This window comes from Schistocerca americana, chromosome 4, assembly GCF_021461395.2.
Source record: "Schistocerca americana isolate TAMUIC-IGC-003095 chromosome 4, iqSchAmer2.1, whole genome shotgun sequence".
NCBI lineage: Eukaryota > Metazoa > Arthropoda > Insecta > Orthoptera > Acrididae > Schistocerca > Schistocerca americana.
In genome coordinates, this window is record NC_060122.1 from 281,379,266 (window position 1) to 281,406,464 (window position 27,199).

Sequence of the window (27,199 nt, forward strand, 5' to 3'; positions counted from 1 at the left end):
CAAGAGGTTTGAGAGTGACTGACTGTAGTGCTTTTTCTTCAAAGTTCTCCATAAAATAATTGGCCACCACAGGAGACAGAGGCCATCCCATGGAAACACCATCCTCTTGTTCAAAATATTGGTCATGAAATAAGAAGTATGTTGAATTAAGCACATTTTTAAATAATACTACTATACCCTCTTCAAACTTGTTGCTAATGAGCTCTAAAGAGTCCTGCAAGGGCACCTTTATAAATAAAGACACAATATTGAAACTTACTAAGTGATCCAACGATTGCAGTCTAAGAATTTTCAGGCCAGATATTTTGCACAATACAAGAGTGCTGTGATGGACATCAGTGTCATGCACGCCTTGTCAACCGGAAAAGTTGGCAATTGCAGTACACTGTCTGAATACAGGTCATCATCACATGATTTATGAAAAGAAGTAAGTTTTATCCCTGGCATCATCTTTCTTGGATTGCATCATTAAGCAATACATATCCATACAGCTGATAATCTCATCAACAGGGATGTGGAATTTCAACTGACCACAGCCTGGAACCCTGCATTGGCTGGTATGAAATGATGCCGCAAAATTCAAAATTTTTTGACACAGACCTATCATAACATTGGACTAGTACAGATCCTAGTGAGTAACATCTGGCCACACTGTTAATAAATACAGCATACAGTGAATGTGCAGGAGAGCTGCTCTGCGATTTTTGGCAGAGGGCATTTGAGTATGGCACCTTCTATTTGCAAATGATTGTGCATGCATGATTTCCTCACCTCCACATTCTTCACGAGCTGTTCTAGAAATAGAGCATTGATCTGCAGATACCTTTGGTCGTACCTAGCCACCAGCAGGGTTGAACCACCTGAAGATGTCAAACAGTTGCTCCGAGGAAATATTGTGGAATTTGCACAACTTGATCTGGCGGCAAACCCGTAAAGACTATATACAACATATCTGCCAGGAAAGCCTGAAGAATCACAATAAAACTTTGGTCATAAACATTCTTTTCATGTGCTTTCTGTTGTGGATTCAGAGAATGTATTGGAGAAAGTCAAAAAGTTAGTAAATAAATTCCAAAAAGTAAACATGCTGTTGCTCACTGCAACTATATCAAGTAAAGAAAATACTTCACCATGAAATGTGATCAAAATTCTGAAAATAATCGCACACACCTATATGTCATGAGCATCTGCACACTCAAGGAAACTCCATTAAAAAAGATTTTCTGTACTTGGAAACTGAAAGAACTTAGAAAATGTTAAAAAAAAGAAGAAAAAGAAAGGGATCAATGTTTTAAGTAATATTCATGCCCATGAAATTTATACAGTGCCAATGGAAAAGTATAGGATCAAATGACATCTACGGAAACAAAATATACAAAGCTAGCACAAAAATGAGGAAATGTTTAAATAATTTTATCCACACAAATGTACTAATTGCGACTGTCCTGCATTGTTATGATTTACCATCCTGGGCACGTGTGAACCATGAAATTAGTGTTGCAAACATGTGTACCACTGAATATGTACTGACTTGAATGTTGATGTTATAGACATAACCAATGAATATTCCACACAGTTCATGGACGATGTTTAAATACACAAGGAAATGAGTTATCAGCCTATAAAATATGTAATTGTATTTCAAGGAACAATATATGAAATAGGATAAGTAGCAAACAAATGTAGTTTACTAAGTGTTTTAGTCAAATTGCAAACAAAGTCATCAGTCAGATGCTAGTTACTAAGTGAATTAAAAAAAAAAAATAGTCATCAGTAAGATGCAAAGTATGAATTGGTTTGGACCAAAAAGCAGAGGTAATTAAAGAACAATTTTTACAAGCTCCAGAAGTTTCACAAAGCTTAAACCATATTCATATCAAGCATAGTGAAGTGTCCCAGACTAGAGGAACAGCAGCAGAAGCATTAGCATCACCAATAACAACAGTGTTATCAGAACCAGTAGCTAAAACAACATCACCACACACATCAGAAGAATACTATATGCAACGGTAAAGAGCTACTGCATTTTTTATTGTGAGTTACAAGAGAGAAAAACAATCCAAGCAAGGCGAAACATATCTCATGTGCATACAAAATGAGCCCCCAGTGTCTACAGCAGAGCAACAAATATATGTACTAAAAGAAGCTGCTCTTGCACCAAACAAATATTTTAATACAAATGTTACTAAGACTCAAACTTTGTCTGTATTCAATGAAAACAAATCTTCCTGCTGTAACAAATGGTGCAAAAATGAACAGAAAAGACCATTACATTGGATTCATTTATAGATATAATGTAATATTTAAGAAATAAATTGCGCGTTTCAGACTTTCATGGCTGAATATAATCCAGATGTTCTAGTGGTAACAGAACATGACATAAAGCATGATGAAACCAGATACATTAAATTAGAATCTATTACCTTGTAATTATATACTGCATGCATCAGGTAGGAGCTAAGGTAGTTCTTTATGTTAATCAACATAATAAAGCAAAATAACTGCTATTTCTTGAACGGTACTGCAGAGTTTGGCCGCTTGAATTAACTGGGACTGTGACACATTATTAAGGCTTCAGGAACAGCACTGTGAAACACAGAGTTGTAGGTGTCTATTGCCCACCATATGGAGAGTTGGATGATTTCCTCAACAATACAACTTGTCAAGTCCGATGCTAAAAGCACACAATACTGGGTGATTTAAATATCGACACAAATTATTGTAATATTAGTGATTTAAAATTATTGGATTTATTGAATTTATTGAATGTGATAACTTCAGACACCAGAATAATAGATTTAATTGCCAGTAGGATAGACTATTCAATAATTAGCAAATCTGATAAAGATTGTATTAAGTTCTGTAACGTAGGATTCCAATTCCCTGATCATTATTTCCAGCCAATTGATTATTTAAACGTGAATATTCAAGAAATTGCAAAAATAATTCAGCAGAAATGAAGCTGAAGCACCATGATCATAACCAGATTCAAAAAGACACTAGCTAGAGAAAATTGTGACAATGTCTACCAGTTAAAAGGATCAAACAATAAATGATATGAATTCTACTCCATTCAGTTGAAGTATTTTAACACTTGTTGTCAAATTAAAACAAAAACAGTTATCAATAAGTGGGAAAAAAGTTAAGTTACAAATCACCAGCTAAATTAGTCAAGCTTGGAGAGAATATCCATGATTTCTATATGCTGCACAAATCATCTGGGCTGCATGTTTCCAAAGAAAAATATATCAGTACTAAACAAAGTTTCAAATCAGAACTTCTAAATCATTAGGAAACAAGTCCACAGTGGGGCAACAACACAGTCTGTAAATGTAAGCCATGCCTCCTAGAATCTCATTAACAAATGCCATAAACACACGAATGAGGAAGCAGTAAATATCAGACATGAATGTTAACTAATACGAGACCAAAAAATCGTTGCTAACATTCTTAACAAACATTTTATCTCCCCAACTGGCATAATAATTTCAGATGCAGATCTACTCAACATCCCAATACAATGCTACACAACAGATAAAGGTTTTGAATTTATAGGAGTATAAGAACAAAAGATAAGCAAAATTATTCGATGGCTAAAAAACAAACATTCAAGTGGTTGGGATGGTTTATCTAGCACAGCAATTAAAAAAAAATGTGCAAATGTTGTGATCAAACCAATTACAGATCTCATCAATGGTAGCACCAATGCATTAAAAAGGAGTATTGTCAGAACAATACATAAAAAAGTATCATAGGAGGAAGCATCAGACAACAGGAAATTATCTCTGATTCCTACATTTAGTTAGATTTTTGAATCAGTGATGCTGGCACAGCTTAGGGCCTTCTTTTTTACTAAAAACAGTCTCCTAGCAGAAACTCAACATGGATTTCAAAAAGATCACAGCACCAAAACAGCTGTAACAGAAATTTTGCACCAAGTCTATAGCTATCTAGATCAAGGAAAGCATACTGTAAGCATATTTCTAGATGTCACAAAAGGACCTGGTGAGCCATGCACTTCTCTTGCAAAAACTGAGGGCATGCAATACCACACACACACACACACACACACACACACACACACACACACACACACACACACACCCGCCCACCCACACACCCACACACACACACACACACACACACACACACACACACACACACACACACATCTCTTGAACTTCTGTCTCTTTATGTAAATTATCATAATGGGGCAAGGAAAATCAACATTGAGTCTATGACTGAAACAGTAATGCAAGTGTGATGCAGGGGTCAAAATTGGGACAGTGTTTTTTTCTTGTGTATCTAAATGATACAATAAATCCTTATAATTCTCATATAATTAATTATGCTGATGATACCTCTCTATTGTTTTATGGTGACAACGAGAAGGATACAATATATTTTTCAACACATGGGATGTGGTATCGACAGCTACGATGCCACAACATAGGTGCGCTCTGATAGGTTGGCAATACCACACCAACACCGACGACAGTGCCCTCTAGCAGGTGCTGTGTAGCTCTACAAGAGCCACTCTGGATTCAGCCCATTTGATTCTGAGGAGACAACCTAGCAACATTGTTTCTACTTCATAGGGGGCTAGCCATTACAGACTTTGTTACTTCAGTTACTTCAATTATAGTTTGTCCAACTACTAGTAGCTATTAGTGTTGATACCTGTAGGTGATTTAAATTCACACTGAAGTACTGAGATTTTCACATCACCTGCTCCTACTTGCTTCCTACATTTGGCCTACCCTTCAGTTTACAGGAGCAGACACACACGCTGCCTACCAGGTGGGATACAAAACAGTGGTGATGAGCAGGGACTAAACATTTTTTTTCCTCTCTTACCTATGTTTTTTTGCTCAGTACTGCTTTAGTTTTTTTTGTTATATCCCCGTGTGACAGTGTGACTGTATCTGCACGCTTCCCCCATTCGCTATAAGACTTTCATTTGTGTAAGCCATGGCTTCACCACAGGAACAGGCTTCACTGTCCATCTTGTATGTTTTCAGGCTCAGCAAATGACGCAGCTGCTTGTATACATAAATGGACTGGTCACACTACAAACTGCAGTTACTGCGGCACCTCTGATGCCATCGCCTGTCGAACGCAATCACTGATGGTGCCACCATTTCGTGCCTTCAATCCAGACATTGAACGCTGGCCAGAATACATTGCCCAGCTCGAGGCACACTTCGTAGCATACAACATACCAGGTACAGGGCAGCTTGCCTTCTTCATTGCCAACAAGGGGGTTGTGTTATACCATGTGCTCGTGAAATTGTTTACCACCACCTGCGCAGAAACTAAAACTTATGACGAAGTGATTGATGCTTTGAATTTCCACTTCTGTGATAGTGTCAATGTGGTAGTGGCATGCTACAAATTCTCTGGCGTGGCCCTACTCAGTCCAATAAATCATGGTTAGTGGACCTTCAGGGACTAACATCTGATTGTGACTGTAATTGCTCATGTGGCAGCTCATACGCGGATATCATGATTAAAGACACTATTGCGCAGAATGTGCTGGATCACCGCATCCGCGAACAAATCCTAAAATTTAAAAACCCGTCTTTGCAGGAAGTAGTGGACTTGCTAGACAGACAAGATACATTAGACATGGCTACTTCCACATTCAACGTGACCCTGGGTGTTTGTACTGTTAGTGTGGCACAACACTGCACTCCTGCCTGGTCCCAACACAGCACGCCACGCCATGCCACTCGCACGCAAATAAACAAGTTTCAATCCTGGCAGCCTCTAAGAATAGGAAATCATGTCTGAACTGCTTTTGTGCCCACCCATGGGACAGTTGCCCATCCTGTCAAGCACAGTATTATTTTTGTAATAAGAAGGGACATGTGCAAGCTGTGTGCAGTAAGAGAAACTCTACTTCACAACTTGTCTCCCATTCGTGTGACTCGCATGGGCATCACTGCAACAGAAACTGCTGTGCTCATGATTCACATCAGCCTATGGACGTTAACGCCATTTATTCAAAGCCTTCTGCTTCACGTGCTTCTACAGCTTGTTGTGGGAATCAAGTTTTGCCAGACACTTCCTCTCGCATTCAGCGCAATGCGAGAAAACGTTTTGTGACTTTTAACATTTGTGAACGTTCTGTTCGCATGCAGCTGGACACTGGTGCATCAGTTTCCTTACTGAACAAATAAATATATGACTTGCTTGGTTTTCCCCCACTTTGTAGTTCACATTCCACACTGACTGCATTTACTGGACAGGAAATCTCAGTGCTTGGTGCATGTAGTTTGCTAGCTATGTATGGTGCAACGACCCAACACAGTGTCTTTCCATGTGATCCACTCTAGTGATGCTACGAACATTTTTGGCATGGACACATTTGAACATTTTGGTCTCGCAATTCAGGACAATGTACTTTGCTTCAACGCTAGTGACCATGCAGACAGTGTTGCCGTATTATGCGATGATTTTGCTGAACTCTTTCCTGATGGTCTTGGTTATGCCACAGGCTTTGCACCACATGTTGTAATTAAAGACAATGCCTTGCCTATTTTCTGGCGTGCATGCCCAGTACCACATGCACTGTGCGATGCCATAGCTGCATAACTTAAGCATTTGCAAGACAGTGGTGTCATTGAACCTGTTTCTACTTTGCCACGGGCTTTGTCTGTAGTGTGTGTGAAGAAACCAAATGGTCGTCTCCGTATTTGTGCTGACTTTAAATCTCCAGTAAATCCCTGGACAGTGGTAGCTATGTTTCCCTTACTGTGTCCTGAAGACAGTTTTGATAAGCTTGGTGTGGGAAAATTCTTTTCAACAATTGACTTGTGGGACTCATACTTTCAGATTCTGTTCGCATGCAGCTGGACACTGGTGCATCAGTTTCCTTACTGAACAAATAAATGTATGACTTGCTTGGTTTTCCCCCACTTTGTAGTTCACATTCCACACTGACTGCATTTACTGGACAGGAAATCTCAGTGCTTGGTGCATGTAGTTTGCTAGCTATGTATGGTGCAACGACCCAACACAGTGTCTTTCCATGTGATCCACTCTAGTGATGCTACGAACATTTTTGGCATGGACACATTTGAACATTTTGGTCTCGCAATTCAGGACAATGTACTTTGCTTCAACGCTAGTGACCATGCAGACAGTGTTGCCGTATTATGCGATGATTTTGCTGAACTCTTTCATGATGGTCTTGGTTATGCCACAGGCTTTGCACCACATGTTGTAATTAAAGACACTGCCTTGCCTATTTTCTGGCGTGCATGCCCAGTACCACATGCACTGTGCGATGCCATAGCTGCATAACTTAAGCATTTGCAAGACAGTGGTGTCATTGAACCTGTTTCTACTTTGCCACGGGCCTTGTCTGTAGTGTGTGTGAAGAAACCAAATGGTCGTCTCCGTATTTGTGCTGACTTTAAGTCTCCAGTAAATCCCTGGACAGTGGTAGCTATGTTTCCCTTACTGTGTCCTGAAGACAGTTTTGATAAGCTTGGTGTGGGAAAATTCTTTTCAACAATTGACTTGTGGGACTCATACTTTCAGATTCCACTCGCTGAACAGTCGCAGCGCTATTTTTTTATCAACACCCACCTTGGATTGTTCAAGTTTTGCTGGCTTCTGTTTGGTTGTGCTTCGGCTCCTGCTGTTTTTCAGTCTTACTTGCAGTAGTTGTGTGCCACTGTCCCTGGTTTCTGAAATTATCTGGATGACATAGTTGTATCAGGTCACACCCCTGACAAACATTTGCAGAATTTGCATGCCTTATTTACTGTACTTCTCCAGGCAGGACTCTAGTGTAATAGAGACAAGTACAAATTTTTTCAAACTGAGATTCAATATCATGCAAACTCACGTTCATTGTGTCTGTGCACTGCTGCTGCCAGTTGAATCCAATGTTGCGAGATACAAGGTTTCCTGTGGTATTCAATAAATGACCATTTTTAAGACTGGTGGGAATTTCAAATCAAACACTGGACAGTTTTATATTAATTTCGAGTACAAGATACACCTGAATTTTGTAGGCCATTTTTCAGAAAAAAAGTGAATATAGTATCACATAATTGCATGAAGTTCAAAGCAAGCAACTCATGCCACAGATGTGTAAGATATTTATGGAATATCATATACAGACAATGAAGACTGTAAATTCCTTCATTTGCACTTGGATGGCAGTCTTCAGTGGGAAAACCATGTTAACAATGTATTCAGGAAAATAATGAGTACACTGTATTTGCTCAGCCATCTGTCAAAACTGTATGTAATAAAACACTGAAAACCATGTACTGTGGGAGAATTTTCTCATTTATAAGTTATGGGATAAAGCTGTGGTTGTGTGTGTCACTGATGTGCACTTGAACATAATATTGGTGCTACAAAAGAGAGCTGTTAGGCTGATATATGGTCTGGGATACAGGGAAACCTGTCATGATGCCATTATCAAAAATAAATATCTGTATACTCATTGCTTATGTAAGATGTTGGGGATGTAAGTGCAGATATTCTGACCATTAATACCTCAATATGCACCCACTTCAGTGCATTAGTTGCTTTTTCTCTACATCTAACAGTCTTCCTGTGAACACATCTCATAATTTACTATTTGATGCATTCTGAATGGTCGTAACTGCACCACTAAAACGACAATATCTATCAGTATACACTAACTATTTTGTGTCCACACATCCACATTTCACCACCTGACCTGCTGCCCAGGAGAAATTCAGTATTGTTCTTTCCATGTGTACTTGGAGATACTAACTAACCTAAGAACATCTTATTGTTCTCAGTTACCAATAAAAATATCTGCACTTACACACCTACCACCCTGTATATAGATTTATCACTGTTTCGAAAGCCATCAGGATGACATACCCAATTGCTATGATGTACATAATCACAACACAACAGATAAGAACAATTACTTCAGACAAAGAAAAAAAAAAAAAGTAACCTACCACAGTGCATTTATCAGTGGTACAGTATGCTACAACAAACTGCCAGAATCAATAAGATAATCCCTAGGGATCCATTTAAAGCAACATTAAAAACTTTTCTTGTAAATAACTGTCTGTGTTCATTTAAATAATTCTAAGCTGTATATATTATGTATAAAGCTTTATAGTTAATTATGTTATTTATCAAACCTTCTTACACAAATACAATATGTACTGTACCTCTGAAACAATGTGACATTTGCAACAGCTGTCATTTGATGACTATACATGAAAAGAAATAAAAATAAAAATAAAATAAATAAAAACTGTGGCTCACCATCAAAGTGAGATTTCACTCCTATGGACATCAATAGAAAAAATCATATAAAATCAATTTCGTATAGAAAAAAATCATACAACGTCAATTTTGTAAACAGTCAAATGCCTGTATTTGAAGAAGTTGCAGAAAGGCTGGCATCAATTATTCAGTATTTACATCAAGTAATGAAACCAGATTTCTGATAGAAGGCCACAATAACAGCAACAAAAACAACATTAAAAAACGTACAGACAAATGAGAGATTTCTTTGTAACTGAATACCTGATCAACAAAAATTTATATGATGATTCTGTGCTTGCAAAACAGAATATAATAAAATTTCTAAATATTTTCAGCATATAACTGCACAGAACCTGTAAAAAAGTTCATATTAAAATTAATTGTCATGAACAAACCTTTCACTTTTCACCACTATTGTTAGAAGCTGCTCCTGTAGACCCTCTATTGGGAGGTAAAAGTTCACAAGTGTTATTTTGTTGTAGTCATGGAATGAATAGCGCGGCTTTTGCAACTTTGTAGTTATGTAAAATCTGAACTTTGTATTATATTCAACCTCCTTACTGAGCATTATTTTGAGTGATCCATCTGGAACATTGGAAGAAATATTTCAATTGAAAAAATTATATACACTTAAGATGGTAGATTATTTACAAATGAAAATGATTTTAATCATAAGTAAAAAATGTTGCATCTTAAAGATTGTTTTGATAAATTTAAGAGTATATTAGGTAATCTCTGACCCTTTAAATATATCCTTTTCAGGAGCACAGGATCTAAGGGTGGTTCAAGAGTTTCTCCAATGTTTTCAAGAAGTGCTGGTCGTCCAAACATTATGCAGTTTTCAATAGTACCCACATAAGTGGCATCTGTGAACTTTACTACTTCAAGACCATTTTTCTTTTCAACATTTTTGATCCATTTGTTACCTTGACTTTGAGGATCCACCATAATTGACCACCTGCAAAAAAAAAAATACACACCATTTAAAATCACTCTTTCCTAGCTGGGTGTAGACATCATACCAATATACATTCATATAATTATGAATGGTCATGTGAGGTACACAGTCATATGTTATTTTGTTCTTGGCAAAAACTGTATAGGAAATATATCAGCTGTAAATTACTGGAGAATCATTTCTGCTTCTTGCATAACAGATTATTTGCAAAGACTGGTATTGTTTTAACAGAAAACCATTGCCCTTAGTATACTTCTATTATTATGCTTTGCCTTTGCGTGAACAAGCAGCATTTTCCTAAAATTTGAGCTGCTTCACCCTACGTTTATTTACTCAGTCAGGATTTACAAAGGCAATCATCACATAATATATTAACTAAAATTTCTTACAGCTCTATACTGAATTACGATACTCCTTATATATGTTCTGATTATATTCTGCTGCATCACAAATATTCTTGAGCCACTGTATGGCCGAGTTACAGTGTTTGCTTATGTCCTTCAGTTCACCCTCACAGCCTTGCAATTCACACACAAATAAATGGTCCATTGATTGGATTTCACCACACTCACATTCAGGACCATCTGATAATCATCATATGTTTGTCAGCTCTTTACATATACCAACACTTGTTCTGAAAGGGTTCAATGTTGTTGACAATTTCTTTGGGATATTGAATCCATCCCACCAAATTTTGGTTCTTCTGTTCACTTAAAACTCATAGTTCTTTCAAAGCTATCTTTGAGCCAAAGCCTTCTAGTTCTTTGTTGAATTTACATAAAAGTGGCCTGGATGTAAGTCTATTTGTAGGTCCTAGGTCTTGGTGCATAGGAAGTTCTGGGTTGTTTAAAGGTTTCCTGTATGCTCTTGTGGCTAACTGTGATCACCTAATTTTGGGTAGTTCTATGTTTGCTAGAACAGGAAGCCTGGCATGTGGGAAAGGCCCTGAATGTTTCAGAGATTATCACCATTGTCTGCTTCAGTTGGATATTCACTTTAGCTACAAGTGCACTTTTCATCTATCTGAAAACCCACTTGGTATGTTGAAAGATTGCTTTTGATGTACAGAGTTAATCTAGTCAGTAATATTCTTTCAACTAATTTATAGGAGATATATATCAGGGATATCAGTCTGAGCGTCTTTGGGTTGTCTCTGTTTTTTTTAGGTTTGAGCACCACAATAACTTTTGCTTCTTTCCATGTCTTAGGGACTGTGCACCATCTGATGCATCTGCAGCGTTTGGCAAATCACCTTCTTCCTAAAATCCCAGTTCCTTGAAGAATCCTGGTAGTATCTCATCAGGCCCAGCTGCTTTTTCTGTCTTCATTAGTTTCAGGGCCTCGATAATCTCTTCTGCTTCCACTTCTTTCACAGTTCCCAAACTGGCTGTATTATGTGAGCAATATATTGTTCAAGTGTTTGAAAATCTCATCCCTTCAGCTATATTTAGTTGGATTTTGGAGGTCTGTTTCAGAACAGCCACGATTTCAGATGGACTCAAGCCCAGAGATGGCATGTCAGGAGCTGCGGCACTGCCTAATTTCCAAAGCATCCACCAGCTCTTCTTGATGGAATGCATAAACTCTAAACTTTCCATTGCCTTTTTTCATGTGCTTCTGCACTCCTTATTCATATGAGTTATCAGTTGTTCCATAGTCTCATCATTGCTGATCTTCTTACATACCTCCATTAGTGTTTTGCACTCTTTCATCCAGCAAGGCGTGGATTCAATCCTAATCCAGTAATTAACAGCATTTAGGGATACTTTGTGTTCAATGTTAGTGAATCTTTTGTCATTCTCACGTTTTGGTGGTACCCAATTTATTGTCTGTAATGTAGGAAAAGGCAGATTGCTACTTACCATAAAGAAGACACGTCAAGTCACAGACAGGCACAATTGAAAGACACTTACATAAAGCTTTCGGCCACAACCTTCATCAGTAAAAGAGAGACACATACCATTCACACAAACAAGCAAGCACACCTCATGCACACATGACCACTAACTCCAGCACCTCAGGCTGGCATTTCAGCCACACCTCCCATTTAATGTCTGCACATATGAAATGAAACGCCTGTACACAGTATATGTTCCACAACTTACCCCCTTCTTAACATTATTCTGTCACAATCATCTTTCCTTGTACTACACAAGGAGTGTGAAATGCTTTTTGCCTAAATTGCGCGTTAATGCTTTATATTCCCCCACTTCTAGGAAAGATGTTGGGACCTCTTTCTCAAAAAATCTCATTAACATACAACTATAAACAAATAAATTACTTTAAAACACTTGATATGATTTCCTTCTTTAAACAGGAATCAAATTTTATTTTTAAATTCAAGTCTTTTCTACTTCATTGTTTCAATTTAGGTAAATTGTGCTGAACGGTGTTAATCTACTTTGTGTATCAGCCTTTCTACATAGCAAAGATATCACTTTAATATATGAATGTATATCATGGCAACTTACTTATGGTTTTTATGTTTATTTATTTAACAACATATTGCATTCATGCCAGTATACTCAAGGGTTTCTTGTTTACTCTTGTATATTTACACAGTTAGATACCTTTTACACTTTCTCACATTATTATTACCTAAGGAGTTGCTTGTCTGGTCTCTAGAGTCAAATTTCAGTACAGGCTTTAGTGAACAAGCATGCAACATTCCTGCTCCAACCATTTTTGTCTCTAGTATCAGGTAAGTCTACTTGATTATACAACTTGTTCAGAGAAAATTTCCATATTGTAACAACCAGTCATACAGCTTCATACTTTGTATTCACTCGCTTACACTCCATCTAAGGTTAGTCATTGTGTCAAACCTCTACACCATTATACATGTGAGAGTACCCTTATACCTCCATGGACTCACTTGACCCAATTTATAGACCATCCCTTCTATGGGTCCATTTAGCCATACCTACTTCCTGCTTACATAAATGGTACAGGTCATGTCTCCCATGGATTCACCTGATGAAGGTACAGACCATTCCTCCTACAGATCACCAGCCTCTTCCTCTCCTACACCTTCTCCACTATTTGGGTATGACCCATCATAACTTCATCTGAAAACACAGTTACTTGGCCTCTTTTTCTATTTTTTCTCACTGTAAATGATATGTTTCTCCCATATCTGTTGCTTTCTGCTGACATTACCTGATTGCTCTCTGTCTAAATATCTTAGTTCCTCTCTTCTAACTTTTTTCTCCCTTACTCTTGTTTATAAGATATATAACATCACTATGTACACAAACTACTCGTAATTATGTATCTTGCTTCTACTTACTGTCTTATATTTACTAGATTTAGATAATACAAAAGAATTTAGTCAAAGTTTTTCTTCTGAATAAATTAGGATAACATTAACATTTCATCTCTTGTTATTAAAATTTATTCCTGATGTACATACTAATTGTTGAATACTAGTTATCAAACTTTCTTGTACTTTCGTTAACTCTTAAGCACTTGCTTCTTATTTGGCTATGTATGTTAGCGTGCCATCAGTTTGTCTTGCCTTCCATCTCCTACAGACATTGGTCTTTAAATATGTCTGCTTGTGTCTGTATATGTGTGGATGGAGATATGTGTGTGTGTGCGAGTGTATACCCGTCCTTTTTTCCCCCTAAGGTAAGTCTTTCCGCTCCCGGGATTGGAATGACTCCTTACCCTCTCCCTTAAAACCCACTTCCTTTCGTCTTTCCCTCTCCTTCCCTCTTTCCTGATGAGGCAACAGTTTGTTGCGAAAGCTTGAATTGTGTGTGTATGTTTGTGTTTGTTTGCGTGTCTGTCGACCTGCCAGCACTTTCATTTGGTAAGTCACATCATCTTTGTTTTTAGATATATTTTTCTTACATGGAATGTTTCCCTCTATTATAACCATAAAAACAAAGATGATGTGACTTACCAAACGAAAGTGCTGGCACGTCGATAGACACACAAACAAACACAAACATACACACAAAATTCAAGCTTTCACAACAAACTGTTGCCTCATCAGGAAAGAGGGAAGGAGAGGGAAAGACGAAAGGAAGTGGGTTTTAAGGGAGAGGGTAGGGAGTCATTCCAATCCCGGGAGTGGAAAGACTTACCTTAGGGGGAAAATAGGACGGGTATACACTCGCACACACACACACACACACACACACACACATATCCATCCACACACACACACACACACACACACACACACACACACACACACACACTCACACATATATATGTGACTTACCAAATGAAAGTGCTGGCAGGTCGACAGACACACAAACAAACACAAACATACACACAAAATTCAAGCTTTCGCAACAAACTGTTGCCTCATCAGGAAAGAGGGAAGGAGAGGGAAAGACGAAAGGATGTGGGTTTTAAGGGAGAGGGTAAGGAGTCATTCCAATTCCGGGAGTGGAAAGACTTACCTTAGGGGGAAAAAAGGACGGGTATACACTCGCACACACACACATATCCATCCACACATATACAGACACAAGCAGACATATTTAAAGACAAAGAGTTTGGGCAGAGATGTCAGTCGAGGCAGAAGTGCAGAGGCAAAGATGTTGTTGAATGACAGGTGAGGTATGAGTGGCGGCAACTTGAAATTAGCGGAGATTGAGGCCTGGTGGATAACGGGAAGAGAGGATATATTGAAGAGCAAGTTCCCATCTCCGGAGTTCGGATAGGTTGGTGTTAGAGGGAAGTATCCAGATAACCCGGATGGTGTAACACTGTGCCAAGATGTGCTGGCCGTGCACCAAGGCATGTTTAGCTACAGGGTGATCCTCATTACCAACAAACACTGTCTGCCTGTGTCCATTCATGCGAATGGACAGTTTGTTGCTGGTCATTCCCACATAGAATGCGTCACAGTGCAGGCAGGTCAGTTGGTAGATCACGTGGGTGCTTTCACACGTGGCTCTGCCTTTGATCGTGTACACCTTCCGGGTTACAGGACTGGAGTAGGTGGTGGTGGGAGGGTGCATGGGACAGGTTTTACACCGGGGGCGGTTACAAGAGTAGGAGCCAGAGGGTAGGGAAGGTGGTTTGGGGATTCCATAGGGATGAACTAAGAGGTTACGGAGGTTAGGTGGACGGCGGAAAGACACTCTTGGTGGAGTGGGGAGGATTTCATGGAGGATGGATCTCATTTCAGGGCAGGATTTGAGGAAGTCGTATCCCTGCTGGAGAGCCACATTCAGAATCTGATCCAGTCCCGGAAAGTATCCTGTCACAAGAGGGGCACTTTTGTGGTTCTTCTGTGGGAGGTTCTGGGTTTGAGAGGATGAGAAAGTGGCTCTGGTTATTTGCTTCTGTACCAGGTCGGGAGGGTAGTTGCAGGATGCGAAAGCTGTTGTCAGGTTGTTGGTGTAATGCTTCAGATATTCCGGACTGGAGCAGATTCGTTTGCACGAAGAACTAGGCTGTAGGGAAGGGACCGTTTGATGTGGAATGGGTGGCAGCTGTCATAATGGAGATACTGTTGCTTGTTGGTGGGTTTGATGTGGACGGACGTGTGAAGCTGGCCATTGGACAGGTGGAGGTCAACATCAAGGAAAGTGGCATGGGATTTGGAGTAGGACCAGGTGAATCTGATGGAACCAAAGGAGTTGAGGCTGGAGAGGAAATTCTGGAGTTCTTCTTCACTGTGAGTCCAGATCATGAAGATGTCATCAATAAATCTGTACCAAACTTTGGGTTGGCAGGCCTGGGTAACCAAGAAGGCTTCCTCTAAGCGACCCATGAATAGGTTGGCGTACGAAGGGGCCATCCTGGTACCCATGGCTGTTCCCTTTAATCGTTGGTATGCCTGGCCTTCAAAAGTGAAGAAGTTGTGGGTCAGGATGAAACTGGCTAAGGTAATGAGGAAAGAGGTTTTAGGTAGGGTGGCAGGTGATCGGGGTGAAAGGAAGTGCTCCATCGCAGCGAGGCCCTGGACGTGCGGGATATTTGTGTATAAGGAAGTGGCATCAATGGTTACAAGGATGGTTTCTGGGGGTAACGGATTGGGTAAGGATTCCAGGCGTTCGAGAAAGTGGTTGGTGTCTTTGATGAAGGATGGGAGACTGCATGTAATGGGTTGAAGGTGTTGATCTACGTAGGCAGAGATACGTTCTGTGGGGGCTTGGTAACCAGCTACAATGGGGCGGCCGGGATGATTGGGTTTGTGAATTTTAGGAAGAAGGTAGAAGGTAGGGGTGCGGGGTGTCGGTGGGGTCAGGAGGTTGATGGAGTCAGGTGAAAGGTTTTGTAGGGGGCCTAAGGTTCTGAGGATTTCTTGAAGCTCCGACTGGACATCAGGAATGGGATTACCTTGGCAAACTTTGTATGTGGATGTCCAGTCGGAGCTTCAAGGAATCCTCAGAACCTTAGGCCCCCTACAAAACCTTTCACCTGACTCCATCAACCTCCTGACCCCACCGACACCCCGCACCCCTACCTTCTACCTTCTTCCTAAAATTCACAAACCCAATCATCCCGGCTGCCCCATTGTAGCTGGTTACCAAGCCCCCACAGAACGTATCTCTGCCTACGTAGATCAACACCTTCAACCCATTACATGCAGTCTCCCATCCTTCTTCAAAGACACCAACCACTTTCTCGAACGCCTGGAATCCTTACCCAATCCGTTACCCCCAGAAACCATCCTTGTAACCATTGATGCCACTTCCTTATACACAAATATCCCGCACGTCCAGGGCCTCGCTGCGATGGAGCACTTCCTTTCACCCCGATCACCTGCCACCCTACCTAAAACCTCTTTCCTCATTACCTTAGCCAGTTTCATCCTGACCCACAACTTCTTCACTTTTGAAGGCCAGGCATACCAATGATTAAAGGGAACAGCCATGGGTACCAGGATGGCCCCTTCGTACGCCAACCTATTCATGGGTCGCTTAGAGGAAGCCTTCTTGGTTACCCAGGCCTGCCAACCCAAAGTTTGGTACAGATTTATTGATGACATCTTCATGATCTGGACTCACAGTGAAGAAGAACTCCAGAATTTCCTCTCCAGCCTCAACTCCTTTGGTTCCATCAGATTCACCTGGTCCTACTCCAAATCCCATGCCACTTTCCTTGATGTTGACCTCCACCTGTCCAATGGCCAGCTTCACACGTCCGTCCACATCAAACCCACCAACAAGCAACAGTACCTCCATTATGACAGCTGCCACCCATTCCACATCAAACGGTCCCTTCCCTACAGCCTAGGTCTTCGTGGCAAATGAATCTGCTCCAGTCCGGAATCCCTGAAGCATTACACCAACAACCTGACAACAGCTTTCGCATCCTGCAACTACCCTCCCGACCTGGTACAGAAGCAAATAACCAGAGCCACTTCCCCATCCTCTCAAACCCAGAACCTCCCACAGAAGAACCACAAAAGTGCCCCTCTTGTGACAGGATACTTTCCGGGACTGGATCAGATTCTGAATGTGGCTCTCCAGCGGGGATACGACTTCCTCAAATCCTGCCCTGAAATGAGATCCATCCTCCATGAAATCCTCCCCACTCCACCAAGAGTGTCTTTCCACTGTCCACCTAACCTCCGTAACCTCTTAGTTCATCCCTATGAAATCCCCAAACCACCTTCCCTACCCTCTGGCTCCTACCCTTGTAACCGCCCCCGGTGTAAAACCTGTCCCATGCACCCTCCCACCACCACCTACTCCAGTCCTGTAACCCGGAAGGTGTACACGATCAAAGGCAGAGCCACGTGTGAAAGCACCCACGTGATCTACCAACTGACCTGCCTGCACTGTGACGCATTCTATGTGGGAATGACCAGCAACAAACTGTCCATTCACATGAATGGACACAGGCAGACAGTGTTTGTTGGTAATGAGGATCACCCTGTGGCTAAACATGCCTTGGTGCACGGCCAGCACATCTTGGCACAGTGTTACACCGTCCGGGTTATCTGGATACTTCCCTCTAACACCAACCTATCCGAACTCCGGAGATGGGAACTTGCTCTTCAATATATCCTCTCTTCCCGTTATCCACCAGGCCTCAATCTCCGCTAATTTCAAGTTGCCGCCACTCATACCTCACCTGTCATTCAACAACATCTTTGCCTCTGCACTTCTGCCTCGACTGACATCTCTGCCCAAACTCTTTGTCTTTAAATATGTCTGCTTGTGTCTGTATATGTGTGGATGGATATGTGTGTGTGTGCGAGTGTATACCCGTCCTTTTTTCCCCCTAAGGTAAGTCTTTCCGCTCCCGGGATTGGAATGACTCCTTACCCTCTCCCTTAAAACCAACATCCTTTCGTCTTTCCCTCTCCTTCCCTCTTTCCTGATGAGGCAACAGTTTGTTGCGAAAGCTTGAATTTTGTGTGTATGTTTGTGTTTGTTTGTGTGTCTGTCGACCTGCCAGCACTTTCATTTGGTAAGTCACATCATCTTTGTTTTTAGATATATTTTTCCTACGTGGAATGTTTCCCTCTATTATAACCATATATATATATATATATATATATATATAAAAATAAAGCCCTTGTTGGGATAGTGTTGTCGTCATACATGAAATAGCTGCCAGTGCAATCCCACTGTTGCAGCTTGTAAATTCTAGTATCTACTCTGTAAAAAGAAGAGATGTTGTGGTAGGAACTTTGCATATGGACAGAGGGAAGATACATTTGGTACTCCTAGTGGAAAAGTAAGAAAATGAAATGGAGAAACAAATATGTTAGGATAGAAGAAGAAAAGAAGAAGTACCCCATAGATGGATTCCCTTACTGTCCCACCCAAGGGAACCCATCTGCTACGGTACCACACTGTGGAACCAGACAAAAAGGTTGTTTGGCATCCCCTACAGAATGGACTTCACAATTGCAGACATCCGGAAAACTGATCCTAACAAATCTTATGCAATGCAATGGAAAAGGCAACTATATTCATGTAAGCCATCATCAATGGTCAGTATGGTTTCTGTGGTTAGTCTATCATTGGTCAAGACTTGACAGAGGTGATATAACTACCCCTGATTAATCTACCCTAATAAGATTCAAATACCCACCCAACTATTCTATTCTTCATGTCTAAAAAAATGTTCAAAACTAACAGCTTCTTTTTTTTTGTTGATTCCAGAATATTTAATTTATTATTATCCTCATAGTTTATGCAAAGACCTTGTGAGTTCAAGCATTTCTCTGCAAGTGACAGTGCTGTAACTTCCTCTACATTCTATTACTATCTATGATAATAAAGCTACAATTGTTCTTATTCTTGGCTTTTCATGTTCTACGTGTACAGTGTACGTCTCCAAAATTTTCCTTGAAATGTTAATCTATAGTTAAGTTTATTAATGAAGCTCATAGCTATCTTCGTAAACATACCAGTACTATTATTATTGAATAAACATTAGACACCAAGCATACAGGTGTTGCAGTCAAATTTGTTTATGTATTTTTGGAAGTGCCAGTAGACGGTATAATATTAATAAAAGATAATAGAACAGTTGAAGAAGATAGAAATTCTCACCAAGAAAACTAAGATAGAGATATAGAAACAATTTAACTTGGACAGCTGGTGATCATCAGTACACTGAAGTCTAAAGGGCGTGAACTCTCCTGGAGCCTTAAATCTTTTAATCATATGTATATTTTGTAATCCTTTATCTTACCCTGTGTAAGGGCCTATTATGTATGCTGCTTCTGGATGCAATATATTCTGAATTTTGAAAGGTCCACTGTAATGCTGAAAAAATTTGATCATTTCCTTCTTTCCATTCAAGCTATATTGAAAATCATGCACTAATACCAAATCATTTATTTGAAAGTTTGGTATAATAGCTTTGTCATTAAATGCTCTGACTCTTTCTTGTGCCTATGTAATTAAATTCTCTTGTACCTTCTCTTGCAACTTTTCCAAGTCACTAACCAGTAAATTTAGCCATGTTAACAATTTAACAAAGGCTCTCCTATACAAGTTTTATCCATTATTTCTACAGGATTTAATCCTGTTGATATATGTCATAGTTCACTAAGGATCACTTGAAATCCCAACACTAATTGTGCCCAGGTAGCATACCTCATAGAACAATACATTTTCCACAGTCATCCAATTCCTTCATGACACATTCACGAGTATTAGTTTATGGACTATACTTGGATATAGTTATGCGTCTTAGCCCTTCCCAAGCAAAGAATTTCCTAAAGTTATTCATAATAAATTTTGGGCCATTCTTCTTCTTCTTCTTCTTTGCAGATGCATCACTTAGGACCATGTGTAATCAACATTTGCTGGCCTTCCTTTTCGCCCAGTATTCCTTCATAAGCAACGAATGGACTAGCTTTTGTTGGGTAGACCACATAAGTCGGTTAGTTTTTCTCTCTTCTTCCTCAAAACCCCGTGTGTTTGTGGTTTTTCTGATTTCATTTCTGTCATGTAGATTTGGAGACCCTAATTCTCTCATGTCTTTTTCCGTCTGCTTTTTACTAATTCGGTCTTGTAGTTTTGTTCTTTAAAAATATATGGACTTTATGCCTTAACCTGTTTGAGTCCATTCTTTCTAAATGCCCCATTAATTGGATTCTTCTCATGCACATTGTGTCTGTTATTTTGGAGATATTTTTATATATTTCTGCATTGGGTTTTGGATAATGCACACCACCTTTAGTTCTTGGTCCTACAATTTTCCTTATTATTTTATGTTCTTTCACTTCTAATCCCTCTTTTAGTGTTATGTGTTGAAGGTTTAGTGTCTCAGATGGATAGAGGGCTTCGGGTTTAGTTACTGTTGTGTAGTGTCATATTTTGCAGTTCCACGAGAGACTCTTTTTGTTGTAAAAGTTTTTTGTTAACTGAAATGCTATCTCCATTTTATGGACTCTTGATCTGACAGATTTCTTTTCATTACAATTTTCTGCATTCCATTCACCTAAATATTTAAATTCTTTTACTCGAGAAATGTAGTTATTACCAATTTTAAGATCAGAAGGCGCATCTTTGATGTCAGTCATAAATTTTGTTTTTTCAAATGAAATTTGGAATCCTATTTTTGCTGCCTGCTCTTGTAATAATTCTAGCTGTTTCTGTACATTGCTAATGTCTTGGGTGATCAGTGCCATGTAGTCAGCAAATGCTAAACAGGCTAATTCTATGCCCTTGCATTTTGGTCCCAGTCTGTGTGATGGTGCACCTGCTTTTCTCCATCCTCAAACAACTTTTTCAAGAGCACAATTGAAGAGCACTGGGAACAGTCCATCTCCTTGTCACACTCCTGTGTCTATTTCAAAGTCTGTGCTCAATTCTCCCATAAATTTTACTTTGAATTTGGTCTCTGTGAGTGTTTCTTTTATGATGTTAGTTGTCTTTTGATCTATTCCAAATTCTGCTAACACTTCAAAAAGGAAATCTCGGTCTGTACCGTCATTTGGTTTTTTAAAGTTGACAAATGTGATGACATAACTTTTGTTTGAAGTACTATGCAGATATTTCATTGAGTTTTTCAAGTTAAGGATTTGTTCTACACATGATCAACATTTTCTGAATCCACCTTGGTATTCGCCTAGTTTTGAATCCAACTGAGCTTCTGCTTGGTTTGGTAGGGCTTTAGACAGAATTTTGTATGTTATTGACAATAAAGAGATTCCTTGATATATGATTGCTGTCTTCCAATCTGTGGGGATTTTTTCAGCTTTCCAGATTTCATGTATAATTTCTTTGAGTTTTGCAATAAGATTTTCTCCTGCATTTGTCCATAATTCTGTGATGATTTGGTCTTCTCATCATGCTTTGTTATTTTTCAGTGACTGAATTATCTCTTTAATCTACTGTAAACTTGGTGGCTTTGAGTCTGGGTTTTGTTGTGTATGACGGAACTCAAATTTTTCTGCAGGCTTTCCACAATTCAGTAATTTAGAAAACTGTGTTGCAAGAATTTCACAGTTTTCGGTGTTGGTTTGGGCAATTTCCCCATGTTCATTTTTGAATGGAGTGATGGAGAAGAGTTTGTTAATTTTTGTTTGAATACTCTGTAGAAATTTTGGGAATTGTTTTTCTTGAAATCGTTTTCTATGTTTTGCAATTTTTGTTTTCATTTTGTTTATGTACTGTTCATATTGCTTTTGTGACTGTTTACCTGATATCTTTGAGATCTTCCAGGGTGTTTTGATTCTTGTTGCACAACCAATTTTGCCACGCCTATTGTCTGAGATTTATCAGTTCGTCACACTCATCTGTCCACCATGGTTGTATATGTGTTCTTGTTTGCAGTGCTACAGTTTCAGCTGCTTTTAAAAGTCCTACTTGCAATTGTTGCAAATTTTGTGGTTTTAAATTTTGTGTTCTTTTGTAAATTGTTCATTACCATTTATCTTTTGTACATCATATTTACGGTGTGGAGCTTTCTTAGTGAATTTTCTTTTTTCTGGAATGACATCTAGGGAGAATTTTGTTGGGTAATGGTAAGAATCTAGGTCTAGTCCATTAAGAACTTTAAGTTTCATGATTTCTACTGTATTTATGTGGAAGATAATTACATGATCCAACTGATATTTGCCTAGTAATGGATTAGGTGAGATCCATGTTTTGGTTTTCAAGCCTCTTTTCTTGAAAAATGTTGATTTGAAAAATAGATAATGGTTTTTGCAGATTTCAATGAGTTGCATGCCATTCCGGTTGGCCTGTGTATGCCCTGACCATTTACCTACCTGGTATGAACATTTCTTTTCTTTACCAGTTTGTGCATTGCAATCGCCCATAAGGATTTTGACATGGGTTATTTGGGATTTTTTGGAGAATATTATCTAATTGTTTCCAGAATTCTTCTACTTTGTTTTTGTTAGTGATGTTAGTTGGTGCATGTTCATTGATTAGAGTGTATATCTTATTAGTTGATTTTATTGTCATTGTGGAGAGCTGACCCAAGTAAGATTTGAAAGTCATGACTGAATCAAGTATTGATGTATCTACTACAAATCCAGTTCCAAATTGTGGACAATTTGCCAAAGCTCATTTTCAGGTTTTCCTTTGTATATCCTGTAGCCTTCTCAATCAAAAGGCTTTTCATATGTATATCATAATTCCTGAAATGAGATAAATCTATTTTATGTTCTCTGGATTTGTCCAGGATGTTTTTTAGTTTTGCCATTTTTAAGAGAGAATTTAAATAAAATGTCATTAGCCAAATTCTCGATTTTGGTTTGATTTTGTCATTACAGGGTTTTGCGGTACTCCATGCACACTTCTGTCATCTCCCCAGAATCCGAAAAGACCACTTGCAGTTTTTCAACAGTGGGATTTGACCCACTGGGGTAATTTGTCTTTGAAGATGCTGTATCCATGTTGATTTATTTGTTCTAGGCTTGTGGCTGAAACTGAGAATTCAGTCTGGTTAAACTCAGAGATCCACTTCTGAGTTTCATAGATCTGCCGCCACTAACATGTGGAATAGACGCTGTAGGGGTACTGCCACTAACCTGTGGAATCGTTGTGCCCTTTGTCCAAATATTTGGGCCATTATCACCTAATAGAAATCATGGTTTGCCCACATCTTGACCATATAAGATCTGTTTCTACACGACTGGAATACATCACCTCTATCTTGAGTGATATGATGGTGCTGTTCAAAATCACATGTCTATTTATCATTCATTCAGAATTTTCTAACTGAGGTAATGATACTTTTTTATAACACTCATACCTACTGGTAATCATGATAATGCTTTGGGAACTATACTCTGTGGTCCTTTTATACTGTTAATTTGTACATGATATTCTTTTAAAAACACATCTGAACACATGAGTCTTTGATGCAATACCTGTTTTCCATAAAAAATGACAATACCTGATAGTTCAAATAGATAATAATCAGTGATCCCCATGTTGGACCTGGAATTTCTTAATACTCCACACAATTGCTATAGTTATTTCTCTGTAGCTGTGTATTCATTTCATGCTTTGTTAAACTTCTACTAGCAAAGACTATCATTTTGTGTTCCCCCACTTTGGCATTCCACTCCCCTTGGAATAATTCTGCTGTAATTCCATACTCTGAGGCATCTACAGCTAGCTTAAAATGGCTCGTTCATTACAGGATGATTGAGAATAGGGGCATCTACCAGTGCCTGTTTCATATTTGTAAATGCTTCTGCTGCACCCTCATCCTATGACCAAACAGACCATTGCTTTAAAAGATGTACTAACCATGGATCTTTCGATACTCTCCCCTGAACATGTCAATTGTAGAATCCCACTAATCCTAAAAAGAAAGCAGTCATTTTAGATTTTGAGGTTCCAGACAATTCTGTATAGCTCTTAATCTGTCTGGGTCTGGTGTTATGCCCCTAACCCCAACTAAATGTCCCAAAAATTTTAATTCCTCCTTTCCAAAATGTGATTTCGACAATTTTGTAGATATCCCTCTTTTCATTCAATCTCTGCAAAGTTTTCATGAGTAAATGTCAATGGTCTTCCCAAGTTTTTACACTAACAAAATGTCATCTACATAAATAATTAGTTCTTGTAACAGTTCTTTACTTAATGCTTCATCAAGCAGCCATATGAAAACCAGCACTGAACTATTCAGCCCAGATGGTAATACACTAAATTGGTTAAGATTTTCCATCTAATAAAATTGTCGTATATTTTTTAAAGTCATTGTGTAACTTGATCTGCCAATAACCATTTTGAACCCATAAAGGTGAATATATTTCGTCTTAATGTTACATAACTCTTGCTTTTGTTATGTAGTTATCAATGGCGATTCATCAGCTTTCTTAAATATCAACCTTTCACTAGTTAGTACATCATTTGCCATTTTATCTTGCAAACCTAACTGAGCAGTTGAAATTAAATGTATTTTCTTGTTTAAGATAAGGGTTGATTTATCTCAGCATCTAACTTAAATGGTACTTCATCATTGCTTCAATTGAAAATACAAAATAAAGTCTTGGCGTCAAAGGTTACAACCACTTTATCCTTAACAACCAATTCATGCTGAGTAACACAGGTAAATTTATATTTGACATTATTAATAAAGTTTGCCAAAATTCATGTTCTCCTATTGTAATAGATATTCTCAGTTCATGCTTCACAGGCTTACCTTTGATTCCAGTAATGCCTACTAAATAGACTCCTGTAACCAGTAATATTGTAAATACAGATTTGGTTTACATAGTACATCCTAGTTCTTGTGAAACTAATGATACTTTACTATCTGAATCAATATAAATATCTACAAAGTTTCCATAAATTCCCCAGTTACTATGGGTTTTGGTTGAAAACTCCCCTTTTCTGTTTCTCCTCCTTCTAATAACCATTGTCTTGTTGGTATGTTATGGGTAAAGGAAACTACTTTTCTATGCATGGGCCTAATAGCTGTTCATTATATGCGTTTTAGTGTTGTAGGACTGCCGAATCCAATGATGCACATTATATCACATGTAATGAACACTATTTTATTATTGAGAAGCACACATATACAGTAGATATATTCGTGATTCTCTGTCCATGTATGTAATCTTTCGCGCACAGCTACAGACTGCTGCAAAGAGCTTCGCAAAACCAAGATCTTACATGTGACTTGGTCGATAGTTGGCACAATTACATCCTAGATGTTGGCACCTTTTCCAGGACGTTCTCCACTTTCAGTAACTATTATACAGTACTGCTTTGCGATCACTGTATGCTCTGTTCCTCTCTGATTTCCCTGTGTTCTCACTACTAGCTAATACTTTAGGCACAAATACTAGTGAAGGTATATTGCTGTTTTGAAACTCCTGGGGGTACGAAATGTTTTGCCCACTCATAGGTTTATTCCCATTTTTGTTTCCTCTTTGTAGTTGGTAAAGATAAGTATTTTGTTTCTTAATGAACTTGTTTGGCAATAATTTATTATCCACACTATTACTTCCCCTGTTAACCCCTGGCATATGTTCATTTTTCTTTGTTCAGTGAATCTAATCCGCAACAAAAGTTAATAAATCATTGACCACTGTCCGGCATCTATATCCCACCTCCTTCTGAACATAATGCGGAAACCTACATAACAATATTTTGACTAAATGGATCCCCTCTATTGACTTATCTAAATATTTAGAGCAAGTCAAGTGCCATTCTATATATTACTTGAACCTTCCCCAAGAGTTATTATAGAATTTCTCTTGTGCATTAGTAGACCAATATTTTCTCTTAAACTTTTGCTTAAAATCCTCCCAAGAGGAAAAGTCATCAGAATGAGTAGTACCCCACTTTGCTGCATCACCTATCAAATAACTCAAGGCAAAATCTATCTTTTCTCTGTTCTCTCAGGTTTTTGGTAAAGATCTAGAAAATATACTTAATTGGGGGGGAGTTGAACTTCTCCATCAAGTTTGAATTATAGAAAGTGCTTTGATAAATTCATGTTACTTCCCAATTCTAACTCCTCTAATAAACTACTTGATAATCCACTGTTATTTACACCTGCCTTCCTATGAATTCCCTGCTTAGTACTCATAGTAGCCTCCCATAGTCTTGTTAATTCTTTTTTGTGTTCTTCAGCACTGTCCCTTAGAAAAAAAAAAAAAAATTAAGCGATTCTACTTTCTCTTGTATGGTAGAGTTTACAAATTCATGTAATTGTTCCTCCAAACTTGATATTGTTTCAGGTGTGTCAACCATTTCTCAAAATTATTTGAATTGTTCTAAAGCAGTTACATGCTCATTTGTCTCTGAGATATGTTGTTTAACCTGGTTGAACCCACTAATGGTAAACAGACCTACTCTGTTAATTTTACCATCTCATTCTTTAAATTGGTCTTTTGCTTCCTGGTGAACTAAATCACATTGGTTATTAATCTCATTCTTCAACTCCTGATGCAACTAAGTCAAAGTACTTGCAATGTTAGTTAATTTAGCTTCTATTTCCTGTTTGACATGTTCTGTTATCTCTAATTTTGGTTCTTCTTTTGTATTTTACACCTTGATAGACTGTTCATCACTTTTAGACTCTGCTTTTTTAGATAGTTCCTTAATA

General features: G+C 38.7%; 1 protein-coding gene across 1 annotated transcript in view; it reads right to left on the reverse strand.

Moving 5' to 3' along the window:
* LOC124613409 (dynein axonemal heavy chain 7-like) overlaps window positions 1-27,199 on the reverse strand; it is a 755,469-nt gene that overhangs the window by 253,669 nt on the left and 474,601 nt on the right. Inside the window, exons 23-24 of the mRNA XM_047142112.1 lie at window positions 10,020-10,237; window positions 9,675-9,864 (exon numbers count right to left, since the gene is read on the reverse strand). Of these exons, the coding sequence (XP_046998068.1) occupies window positions 9,675-9,864; window positions 10,020-10,237 (408 nt within the window). The remainder of the gene's footprint in view (window positions 1-9,674; window positions 9,865-10,019; window positions 10,238-27,199) is intronic.